The sequence below is a fragment of the Chiloscyllium punctatum genome, chromosome 28 (assembly GCF_047496795.1).
Source record: "Chiloscyllium punctatum isolate Juve2018m chromosome 28, sChiPun1.3, whole genome shotgun sequence".
NCBI lineage: Eukaryota > Metazoa > Chordata > Chondrichthyes > Orectolobiformes > Hemiscylliidae > Chiloscyllium > Chiloscyllium punctatum.
Window position 1 is genome coordinate 7,352,212 of NC_092766.1, and position 12,920 is coordinate 7,365,131.

At 53.2% G+C, this 12,920-nt stretch overlaps 1 protein-coding gene across 1 annotated transcript; it reads right to left on the bottom strand.

Annotated features, from left to right (window-relative positions):
• Positions 1-2: 2 nt before the first annotated feature.
• LOC140453946 (GON-4-like protein) lies at positions 3-12,586 on the bottom strand. The gene is made up of 6 exons (XM_072548815.1): positions 11,902-12,586; positions 11,198-11,311; positions 10,405-10,591; positions 5,011-5,830; positions 1,874-1,976; positions 3-1,534 (listed from the first exon to the last, which is right to left on the bottom strand). The coding sequence occupies exons 1-6, from the start codon at positions 12,151-12,153 to the stop codon at positions 1,394-1,396; spliced, it is 1,617 nt and encodes a 538-aa protein (XP_072404916.1). The 5' UTR covers positions 12,154-12,586; the 3' UTR covers positions 3-1,393.
• Between the last annotated feature and the right edge of the window lie 334 nt (positions 12,587-12,920).

Consider the following 12,920-nt stretch of genomic DNA (forward strand, 5'->3'; position numbering starts at 1 on the left):
GATCGCAGTGTCAAAAGATTTATTTCAGCTATTTTGACTCAACGGTGCTAGCAACACAAACTTACAGACAGCCACTCACTATAACTTAAGATGTACAAAAAAATACATTACACAGTTTAATTTACAGCAATTTAAAAAAAAAGACTTATCTGGCAGCAGCTGGTGGTAAAATCACTATCCAAATTTTGGATCCATTGGCACAGACTGTTTCTTTGTAACTCTCAAGTCCATCTGGAGGTGAGTGTGGACACTGCTTCAGGTCAGTATCAGACTAACAGGGGAACCCACTGAGTTACTGGGAGGGTTTGGACAGTCTGCATATTTAAAATAGCCCCTCCCTGTGCAATAAAGACCACATTGCATGTTCCAGCTCACTCGTTAAAAATCACACCACACCAGGTTATAGTCCAACTGGAAGAGCTAGAATTTATAGCAAAAGTTTAGGGTGCTGTAACTGAAATTATAATTTGAAAAATACCTTCAGTCTCATCTGTTAGAATGACCATGATAGTTTTACTTCTTTCATGTAAATCACAATTTTTTTTTAAAAGAAGTGAAACTATCATGGTCATTCTAACAATGAAGGTATTTTTCAGAGTATAGTTTCAATTACATCACACTGTAAACTTTTGCTATAAATTGTCTTACAATTGTGCCCTCCACAACTACCTGAAGGAGCAGTGCTCCAAAAGCTAGTGTGCTTCCAATTAAACCTGTTGGACCAAAACCTGGTATTGTGTGATTTTTAACTTTGTACACCCCAGTCCAACACTGTCAGTAAGAAAATATAGACTCTCGATTTTGTAAGCCATGATCATGTTTGAATTATTTTTGTGATTAAAACCGCTCCCCCTGCGAACATGTTCGGAAGGGGATAGTGTGGGCCTGAAGCACTGAAATCCAGTGAGGTCAGGGTCCCCCAACACACACAAGCAGCAAAGTTAAGACAGGGTGGTAAATCGACCAGCAATCACAGCCTCCACTGCCCAATTCCTCCCGCATCTTCCAACGGAAACTGTGCAGGCATAGGACGTGCTTTACTCACCAGGGGTGCAGAGAATACAATCAAACCCCAGGTACACTCTCTGGCTCTGGGTAAAGGAACAGGGAGCCAGCAAACATCACAATGTCCTTCTGGAACAGGAACAGACTTAGGGACCTGACACCAGCACAGCGATTAAAAATACTTGGAACAAAAACAATCCAGCAAACAAGATGGATATCCACAACACTCAGATGCTCTGGGCTGCAGAAGGAGACACAGGTCAGAGTTCTGTTCACAAACACCAGCCATCAATTAGTCACTCATTCTCATTGGCAGTCACAAGACTCACGGCAAGGAATGTCCCTGTAATTACAGGGCAGGAACACACATCCGGCTGGTCTGCAAGGGTCAGTCTTGTTCCTCATCAGACACCGGGCGATCAGAGAGCTGCTCGGGGTTACTACTGCTCATAGTGTCCTCTTCCTCGTCAGTACTGGCATCGCCCGAAGTGTGGAACAACCACATCAGCTCTCGGAAACGCTGTGAAACCTAGGGAGGAGTGGACAGACAGCACTGTCAGGAAGGAGCCTCTTTGTACGCCAGGGTGAATATTACAGCTCATGTCCCTCCCCAGACGGATTCATTTCCCATTACAAGGATGATCTTACAGAGGGAACTGCAGAGCTTGGAGGCCGGGGAGACCCTGGCTCATGACCCCCTCCTTTACATTAGGGTCAGATTTAATTTAATTTTAAATCAACCTTTCCAGAGATGTTGCAAGGCTCCTGAACCAGAGGCAGGGACAGCACCACAAGAGCTCTCACAGCAGTGTCAACTTTATAATTCAAGGAAACAGTTTAGTCCTGTCGCCTGTCTCAATGGGCTCACCTCCTGGGCTGACTTGCTGTTCAGCTGTTGTGCCACTTCCCGGAAGGTCTCTTCATTGGCTCCACTCTCCCGACATGCTGTGAGAATGGCTCGATCAGCCTCCCTGCAACACAGCAAACAGCACAACCCTGGGTTACTGACACACACTCGTACCCAGCGAGACACTGTGCACTGAACTCACACCATCACTGTCATTTCACATCACTGCAGACCTCTTCCATTTCAGTAAATCTCCTTCTACACTGTCCCCCCATCAAACACCCCCAGGACAGGGACAGGTACAGAGTAAAGCTCCCTCTACACTGTCCCCCCATCAAACACTCCTAGGACAGGGACAGATACAGAGTAAAGCTCACTCTACACTGTCCCCCCATCAAACACTCCCAGGACAGGGACAGATACAGAGTAAAGCTCCCTCTACACTGTCCCCCCATCAAACACTCCCAGGACAGGGACAGATACAGAGTAAAGCTCCCTCTACACTGTCCCCCCATCAAACACCCCCAGGACAGGGACAGATACAGATTAAAGATCCCTCTACACTGTCCCCCATCAAACACTCCCAGGACAGGGACAGCACGGGGTTAGATACAGAGTAAAACTCTCTCTACACTGTCCCCCCATCAAACACTCCCAGGACAGGGACAGATACAGAGTAAAGCTCCCTCTACACTGTCCCCCCATCAAACACTCCCAGGGACAGGAACAGCACAGGGTTAGATACAGAGTAAAGATCCCTCTACACTGTCCCCCATCAAACACTCCCAGGACAGGGACAGATACAGAGTAAAGCTCCCTCTACACTGTCCCCCCATCAAACACCCCCAGGACAGGGACAGATACAGAGTAAAGCTCCCTCTACACTGTCCCCCCATCAAACACCCCCAGGACAGGGACAGATACAGAGTAAAGCTCCCTCTACACTGTCCCCCCATCAAACACTCCCAGGACAGGGACAGATACAGAGTAAAGCTCCATCTACACTCCCACATCAAACACTCCCAGGGACAGGGACAGAGTAAAGCTCCCTCTACACTGTCCCCCCATCAAACACTCCCAGGGACAGAGTAAAGCTCCCTCTACACTGTCCCCCCATCAAACACTCCCAGGGACAGGGACAGAGTAAAGCTCCCTCTACACTGTCCCCCCATCAAACACCCCCAGGACAGGGACAGATACAGAGTAAAGCTCTCTCTACACTGTCCCCCCATCAAACACTCCCAGGACAGGGTTAGATACAGAGTAAAGCTTCCTCTACACTGCCCCCCCATCAAACACTCCCAGGACAGGGACAGATACAGAGTAAAGCTCCCTCTACACTCCCACATCAAACACTCCCAGGGACAGATACAGAGTAAAGCTCCCTCTACACTGTCCCCCCATCAAACACCCCCAGGACAGGGACAGATACAGAGTAAAGCTCCCTCTACACTCCCACATCAAACAATCCCAGGGACAGATACAGAGTAAAGCTTCCTCTACACTGTCCCCCCATCAAACACCCCCAGGACAGGGACAGATACAGAGTAAAGCTCCCTCTACACTGTCCCCCATCAAACACTCCTAGGACAGGGACAGATACAGAGTAAAGCTCCCTCTACACTGTCCCCCCATCAAACACTCCCAGGACAGGGTTAGATACAGAGTAAAGCTCCCTCTACACTGTCCCCCCATCAAACACTCCCAGGACAGGGACAGATACAGAGTAAAGCTCCCTCTACACTCCCACATCAAACACTCCCAGGACGGGGACAGATACAGAGTAAAGCTCCCTCTATACTGTCCCCCCATCAAACACTCCTAGGACAGGGACAGATACAGAGTAAAGCTCCCTCTACACTGTCCCCCATCAAACACTCCCAGGACAGGGACAGATACAGAGTAAAGCTCCCTCTACACTGTCCCCCATCAAACACTCCTAGGACAGGAACAGATACAGAGTAAAGCTCCCTCTACACTGTCCCCCCATCAAACACTCCTAGGACAGGGACAGATACAGAGTAAAGCTCACTCTACACTGTCCCACATCAAACACTCCCAGGACAGGGACAGATACAGAGTAAAGCTTCCTCTACACTGCCCCCCCATCAAACACTCCCAGGACAGGGACAGATACAGAGTAAAGCTCCATCTACACTCCCACATCAAACACTCCCAGGGACAGGGACAGGGACAGAGTAAAGCTCCCTCTACACTGTCCCCCCATCAAACACTCCCAGGGACAGGGACAGAGTAAAGCTCCCTCTACACTGTCCCCCCATCAAACACTCCCAGGACAGGGTTAGATACAGAGTAAAGCTTCCTCTACACTGCCCCCCCATCAAACACTCCCAGGACAGGGACAGATACAGAGTAAAGCTCCCTCTACACTCCCACATCAAACACTCCCAGGACGGGGACAGATACAGAGTAAAGCTCCCTCTATACTGTCCCCCCATCAAACACTCCTAGGACAGGGACAGATACAGAGTAAAGCTCACTCTACACTGTCCCACATCAAACACTCCCAGGACAGGGACAGATACAGAGTAAAGCTTCCTCTACACTGCCCCCCCCATCAAACACTCCCAGGACAGGGACAGATACAGAGTAAAGCTCCCTCTACACTGTCCCCCATCAAACACTCCTAGGACAGGAACAGATACAGAGTAAAGCTCCCTCTACACTGTCCCCCATCAAACACTCCTAGGACAGGAACAGATACAGAGTAAAGCTCTCTCTACACTGTCCCCCATCAAACACTCCCAGGGACAGGGACAGCACGGGGTTAGATACAGAGTAAAGCTCCCTCTACACTGTCCCTCATCAAACACTCCCAGGGACAGCACAGGGTTAGGGACAGAGTAAAGCTCCCTCTACACTGTCCCCCATCAAACACTCCCAGGGACAGCACAGGGTTAGGGACAGAGTAAAGCTTCCTCTACACTGTCCCCATCAAACACTCCCAGGGACAGCTACAGCACGGGGTTAGATACAGAGTAAAGCTCCCTCTACACTGTTCCCCTGAAGTCCCCATGATAAAATTTCCTGACCTATGGGAGTTTCTGCCATGAGACAGGAGCCTGTGGGTCAGGCCTGCAATATTCCCCACCTCAGCCCACAGCGCAGGGAGGGAGGGTGGGAGGAGTTGGCCTTACCTTGTCCACAGCACCACGCGTTCCCCTGTCGAGCTGAGTCGGGTGTTTTGAGCACAGACTGCAGCCTGGGCCTGGCTGTAATGTTCATCACTCTCGGCCTGCAGCGGTGAGTTCTCGGAGCTGGGGCCTAGGGCAAGGCTCACTGCCGGCCTTTCACGGGCTGAAGTCTCGTCCTCACGACTGCTCTGGAAGCTTCTATCTGGCAAGGCCCTGCGAGCCAGAGTGAGCCGCAGGTCAATGGGCGAGAGGTCAGACAGTTTCACACAGCTCTGGAAGCGGACCTGGGCACTGGCTGAGGCAAACTTGACCGAGGCGTGGCCTCCTGGCTGGAGGGAGACCTCCTCCTCTGCCCGCCAGTTCACTCCCACTCCCACTCCCTCTCCCGGCGTTCCCACCTCCTGGTGGGACTGGTCCCTGGGAGCAGCTGCTCTGCGCTCTTGGTCCTTTGTGGTTGGAGACTGGGGTCTGAGCCTGGCCCAGTCCCCTCCCTGCAATCTGGACGTGTTCTCCCTGGATCCAGGCGCTCCATCTGCTGCCGTGTGCCTCTTTACTCCTCCTCTGTCTGCCTCCTCTTCGCCCCCCTCTCCCCGCTGTGTGGGGGTGGGGCTGCAGGAGCCGTTTCCCCCCTCACCCTCAGCAGGGAGGCTGCAGGTTCCACTGGTGGATCCCACCAGGGAGCTGGGAGTCTCCATCCTGAACCGAGATGCTGCACTCTCTATCTCGTCGCCCTCGCCCGTCGAGTGGTCAGGGCCTGGGGACCGCACGCTCCCCCAGGGCTGGCCTTCCTCACAGGCTGCTGGGGGCAGACATGGGCTCCTCCCTGTGGGACCAAAACACAGCAGTCTGAGGGTCTGTCTGAGCAACACAGTCAGAGGCCCAGGACGGACACACACACCCACCCACAGACAGACCCATAGAGACAACACACACGCACACATATTTGCTCTCTCTGGGATCTACACCCTTTTCATTCTTCACGGCGACTTCCCGTCAGGGCTAAAGTGCTATTTAACTACAGGGTGCATCACAAGCATCTATCTCCTTGTTTAAGGCAAAACAGCATTTTATAGGAGGCCGATCTGAGCATGGATGATCCCTGGTTTGGTGGGATTGGCTTATGAACGAAGGCTAGATTAGTTAGTGGCTCTCCTCCCTGGGATTTATAATAATGGGCAGTGATCTCACGGAAACATCCAGGATAAACGCTGAGGGGATGTATCCCCTTGTGGCACAGTCTCAGAATGAAGGGCTTCCATTTTAAAACAAAGATGAGGAATTTCTTCTCTCAATGGATTGTGTCACTGGTACTCCTTGGCCAGAGTGCTGTGGGGGACAGTGCCCTGGTGTGTATATATGGCTGAGGTAGATTCCTGATCAGTCAGGGAATCGAGGGGGAAGGACAGGGAATCGGACAATCCTATCAAGTGAGCAGGGTGAAGGGGCCGAATGGCCTTCTCCAGTTACTATCTCGCGCGATCCTTTGGTCGAAGCAATCAGGAGCCGAGTTCACACAGACTACAGCAACAGGACGATGGGTGAAGATTGTGGGGGAATTCCCAGTGGTAAAAACAATGACTACAGATGCTGAAAATCCAATACTGGATTAGTGGTGCTGGAAGAGCACAGCAGTTCAGGCAGCATCCAACGAGCAGCGAAATCAACGTTTCGGGCAAAAGCCCTTCATCAGGAATAAAGGCAGTGAGCCTGAAGCAAGGAGAGATAAGCTAGAGGAGGGTGGGTGTGGGGAGAGAGTAGCATAGAGTACAATGGGTGAGTGGGGGAGGGGATGAAGGTGATAGGTCAAGGAGGAGAGGGTGGAGTGGATAGGTGGAAAAGAAGATAGGCAGGTCGGACAAGTCAAGGAGACAGTAACTGAGCTGGAAGTTTGAAACTAGGATGAGGTGGGGGAAGGGGAAATGAGGAAGCTGTTGAGTCCACATTGATGCCCTGGGGTTGAAGTGTTCCGAGGCGGAAGATGAGGCGTTCTTCCTCCAGGCGTCGGGTGGTGAGGGAGCGGCGGTGAAGGAGGCCCAGGACCTCCATGTCCTCGGCAGAGTGGGAGGGGGAGTTGAAATGTTGGGCCACGGGGCGGTTTGGTTGATTGGTGCGGGTGTCTCGGAGATGTTCCCTAAAGCGCTCTGCTAGGAGGCGCCCAGTCTCCCCAATGTAGAGGAGACCACATCGGGAGCAATGGATACAATAAATGATATTGGTGGATGTGCAGGTGAAACTTTGATGGATGTGGAAGGCTCCTTTAAGGCCTTGGATAGAGGTGAGGGAGGAGGTGTGGGCACAGGTTTTACAGTTCCTGCGGTGGCAGGGGAAAGTGCCATAATGGGAGGGTGGGTCGTAGGGGGGTGTGGACCTGACCAGGTAGTCACGGAGGGAACGGTCTTTGTGGAAGGCGGAAAGGGGTGGGGAGGGAAATATATCCCTGGTGGTGGGGTCTTTTTGGAGGTGGCGGAAATGTCGGTGGATGATTTGGTTGATGCGAAGGTTTGTAGGGTGGAAGGTGAGCACCAGGGGCGTTCTGTCCTTGTTACGGTTGGAGGGATGGGGTCTGAGGGCGGAGGTGCGGGATGTGGACGAGATGCGTTGGAGGGCATCTTTAACCACGTGGGAAGGGAAATTGCGGTCTCTAAAGAAGGAGGCCATCTGGTGTGTTCTGTGGTGGAACTGGTCCTCCTGGGAGCAGATACGGCGGAGGTGGAGAAATTGGGAATACGGGATGGCATTTTTGCAAGAGATAGGGTGGGAAGAGGTGTAATCCAGGTAGCTATGGGAGTCAGTGGGTTTGTAAAAAATGTCAGTGTCAAGTCGGTCGTCACTAATGGAGATGGAGAGGTCCAGGAAGGGGAGGGAGGTGTCAGAGATAGTCCAGGTAAATTTAAGGTCAGGGTGGAATGTGTTGGTGACCTTAAATTTACCTGGACTATCTCTGACACCTCCCTCCCCTTCCTGGACCTCTCCATCTCCATTAATGACGACCGACTTGACACTGACATTTTTTACAAACCCACTGACTCCCACAGCTACCTGGATTACACCTCTTCCCACCCTATCTCTTGCAAAAATGCCATCCCGTATTCCCAATTTCTCCGCCTCCGCCGTATCTGCTCCCAGGAGGACCAGTTCCACCACAGAACACACCAGATGGCCTCCTTCTTTAGAGACCGCAATTTCCCTTCCCACGTGGTTAAAGATGCCCTCCAACGCATCTCGTCCACATCCCGCACCTCTGCCCTCAGACCCCACCCCTCCAACCGTAACAAGGACAGAACGCCCCTGGTGCTCACCTTCCACCCTAACAACCTTCGCATCAACCAAATCATCCGCCGACATTTCCGCCACCTCCAAAAAGACCCCACCGCCAGGGATATATTTCCCTCCCCACCCCTTTCCGCCTTCCGCAAAGACCGTTCCCTCCGTGACTACCTGGTCAGGTCCACACCCCCCTACGACCCACCCTCCCATTATGGCACTTTCCCCTGCCACCGCAGGAACTGTAAAACCTGTGCCCACACCTCCTCCCTCACCTCTATCCAAGGCCCCAAAGGAGCCTTCCACATCTATCAAAGTTTTACCTGCACATCCACCAATATCATTTATTGTATCCGTTGCTCCCGATGTGGTCTCCTCTACATTGGGGAGACTGGACGCCTCCTAGCAGAGCGCTTTAGGGAACATCTCCGAGACACCCGCACCAATCAACCAAACCGCCCCGTGGCCCAACATTTCAACTCCCCCTCCCACTCTGCCGAGGACATGGAGGTCCTGGGCCTCCTTCACCGCCGCTCCCTCACCACCCGACGCCTGGAGGAAGAACGCCTCATCTTCCGCCTCGGAACACTTCAACCCCAGGGCATCAATGTGGACTTCAACAGCTTCCTCATTTCCCCTTCCCCAACCTCACCCTAGTTCCAAACTTCCAGCTCAGCACTGTCTCCTTGACTTGTCCGACCTGCCTATCTCCTTTTCCACCTATCCACTCCACCCTCTCCTCCTTGACCTATCACCTTCATCCCCTCCCCCACTCACCCATTGTACTCTATGCTACTTTCTCCCCACCCCCACCCTCCTCTAGCTTATCTCTCCACGCTTCAGGCTCACTGCCTTTATTCCTGATGAAGGACGTTTGTCCGAAACGTCGATTTCGCTGCTCGTTGGATGCTGCCTGAACTGCTGTGCTCTTCCAGCACCACTCATCCAGTAGGGGAATTCCCAGTCTCAACCCAGGACAGAGTGGTTATCTGAGGATAGGGAATGCTGCAGTTTGTGGGAGTTTGCTGCGTAAACAGGCCCGGGATTTTCCCACACATCAGCAGTGACCAAAATCCAAAACACCCACCACAGCCGGAATGTCCAAACAGTGGATGGTGCTACAGCAATGTAAACCTGCCTCATCTGGCACCCACTGGTGGTCGGGCTTCAGTTAAATTCCTCAGCCCTCCCTCAACACTGACACACTCATACACACTCACCAACACAGGCGTGTACACTCATTAACTGACACACGTGCACACTCCTTAACAGACGTACACTCGCTGACACAGGCATGCACACTCATTAACAGACATTCTGACACACGTGCACACTCACTGACACAGGCGTGCACACATTAACAGACACACACTCGCTGACACAGGCATTAATGAGTGTGCACGCCTGTGTCAGCAAGTGTGCATCTGTTAACGAGTGTGCGTCTGTTAATGATCGTGCACACACGTTAACGGATGCACACTCGCTGACAGGTGCACACACACAGGCGTGCAAAATCGTTAAAGGACGCACACTTGCTGACACAGGCACATACACTTGTTAACACGTGTACGCTCGCTGACACAGGCGTGCACACGTTAAGAGACGCACACCGCTGACAAGCACGCACACACGTTAACAGATGCTCACTCGCTGACACATGCATGCACACACATTAACAGATGCACACTCGCTGACACAGATACACACACTCGTGAACACACACACACTCACTGACACAGGCGTGCACACTTGTTGACACAGATATACACACTCGTTAACAGATGCACACTCGCTGATACAGGCATGCAATCATTAACAGATGCACACTCACTGACAGGCGTGCACACTCATTAACAGACGCATACGCGCTGACACAGATATACACACTCGCTGACACAGGCGTGCACACTCATTAACAGATGTGCACTCACTGACATAGGCGCACATATGCTGACACAGATGTGCTCACAATTAACACACGTGCACACTCGACATAGATGTGCACACTCACTGACACACATGCACACACTCATTTATGGGGGCACACTCGCTGACACACAATGACACACACATGCACACTCATTAACAGGCGCACACCCACTGACACAGACTTGCACACCCACTGACACAGACCTGAAGCCCCAGCTGAGACAGCGAGCTCAGCCTTGCTGGGATCGGGAGTGTGAGGGTCCTCCTTCTGCTCAAGGTCATCCTCCACCAGATCACTGGCTTTCCCAGAATCCTTATTCCCAGGTTGTGGGCTCCAGGCTTCCAGAACATTCCCAGAATCTTTCCCTTTTGAGGTTTTGGAATCCAGGCTCTGGGCAACAACAGCAAACACAATATAGAGGGCAGAGAGAGAGCACGAGAGAGAGAGGGACAGAGAGAGAGTGGGACAGAGAGAGAGAGGGACAGAGAGAGAGAGGGACAGAGAGAGAGTGGGACAGAGAGAGAGAGGGACAGAGAGAGAGAGGGACAGAGAGAGAGAGGGACAGAGAGAGAGAGGGACAGAGAGAGAGTGGGACAGAGAGAGAGTGGGAGGGAGGGAGAGAGAGAGAGAGAGCACATATTAGAGATGGACAGTCCACAGACAGGGGGTCACAGAGGGACACACACATCCCCCCTGCCAGCCCCAGCCCCAGGGAGATGGACAGAGAGACACACACGCCCACCCTCGCCCCCAGCCCCGGGGGGATAGAGGGTCACAGAGGACACACACTCGCCTCCCCCCAGCTTCCGCCCCAGCCCCAAGCCTGGGGGAGACAAGGGTCAGAGAGGGAGAGCGTCCCCCACTCCCCAGCCCTAGGGAGACAGGCACAGACAGCAGGGACACCCCAGCAGCCCAGTGCATGAGCAGGACAGGCCTCCTGCTGATGATTAAAGCCCACAGCCCGACCCAAACCCACAGTCAGCTGCTCTCCTTTACCTTCTCGTGTGGGTGACACTCTCGTCGTTTCTTGTTCCTCGGCAGAGGGGCCATCTTCTGAATCTCCTCGTCATCCTCAAGGTCAGGCAGGACCACCTCCTCGAAGCCATCAAACTGACAGGGGGCAGGAGGAACAGTAACGGTCAGCACGGGGAGTGGGAGAGGGACCACCCACCCACCCAGATACAGTAACGGTCAGCACGGGGAGAGGGAGAGGGACCACCCACCCACCCAGATACAGTAACGGTCAGCACGGGGAGAGGGAGAGGGACCACCCACCCACCCAGATACAGTAACGGTCAGCACGGGGAGTGGGAGAGGGACCACCCACCCACCCAGATACAGTAACGGTCAGCACGGAGAGTGGGAGAGGGACCACCCACCCACCCAGATACAGTAACGGTCAGCACGGGGAAAGGGAGAGGGACCACCCACCCACCCAGATACAGTAACGGTCAGCACGGGGAGAGGGAGAGGGACCACCCACCCACCCAGATACAGTAACGGTCAGCACGGGGAGAGGGAGAGGGACCGGGGACTGTTCACTGCAAATAGTTTTTGAAAACACTCGACATTAGATTCTGGCTCGATCAGGTTTTGGTGGTGGATCGAGAGGGGACCGCAATGTAGAATGCTGAACTTAAACCCATCAGCCACCATCACGCTGTACAGCAGAGACTTGAAGGGCCGTGGACAAGGCTCACCTCATATTCCTTGTCCTCAGTCCAGTTCACCTCCTCGAAGTCACTCATTCTGCTGCTGGGAGGTCGGAGACTCTCGAAGAATAGGGAGAACTCGTCTTGGAGATGGTGATGACCTTTCAGCAGCTGCCAAACCTGCACCTTCAACTTTCCCAGCAACACCAGCAGCACCAGCAGAGAGCCAGGGAGAGTAACCAGCAGCAGGCACCACAGAGAGAGGCGGACACACCACAACACGGGTTTCACACCAACCATTCGGAGCAGAAGATTCAAATTAGTGCTTTCAATTCAGTCAGATCACTTTAACAAGCACCAACTACCCCAGAGACAGGGACAGCACGGGGTTAGGGACAGGGACAGGGACAGGGACAGGGACAGCACGGGGTTAGGGACAGCACGGGGTTAGGGACAGGGACAGCAGGGGGTTAGGGACAGGGACAGCACGGGGTTAGGGACAGGGACAGGGACAGGGACAGGGACAGCACGGGGTTAGGGACAGCACGGGGTTAGGGACAGGGACAGCAGGGGGTTAGGGACAGGGACAGCACGGGGTTAGGGACAGGGACAGCACGGGGTTAGATACAGAGTAAAGCTCCCTCTAACACTGTCCCTCATCAAACACTCCCAGGGACAGGGACAGCACGGGGTTAGATACAGAGTAAAGCTCTCTCTACACTGTCCCCCCATCAAACACTCCCAGGGACAGGGACAGCACGGGGTTAGATACAGAGTAAAGCTCTCTCTACACTGTCCCCCCATCAAACACTCCCAGGGACAGGGACAGCACGGGGTTAGGTACAGAGTAAAGCTCCCTCTACACTGTCCCCCCATCAAACACTCCCAGGGACAGGGACAGGGACAGGACGGGGTTAGATACAGAGTAAAGCTCCCTCTAACACTGTCCCTCATCAAACACTCCCAGGGACAGGGACAGCACAGGTTTAGATAAAGAGTAAAGCTCCCTCTACACTGTCCCCCCATCAAACACTCCCAGGGACAGGGACAGCACGGGGTTAGATACA

Bases quoted from the DNA above. Each gene is read 5' to 3' on its own strand.
- LOC140453946 (XM_072548815.1), bottom strand. From the start codon at position 12,153: ATGGTTGGTGTGAAACCCGTGTTGTGGTGTGTCCGCCTCTCTCTGTGG. The intron at 11,312-11,901 runs GTGAGCCTTGTC...GCCCCCTGTCAG, and splicing joins CTGAGGACAAGGAATATGAG to TTTGATGGCTTCGAGGAGGT. The intron at 1,535-1,873 runs GTGAGCCCATTG...ACTCCTCCCTAG, and splicing joins ACAGCAAGTCAGCCCAGGAG to GTTTCACAGCGTTTCCGAGA.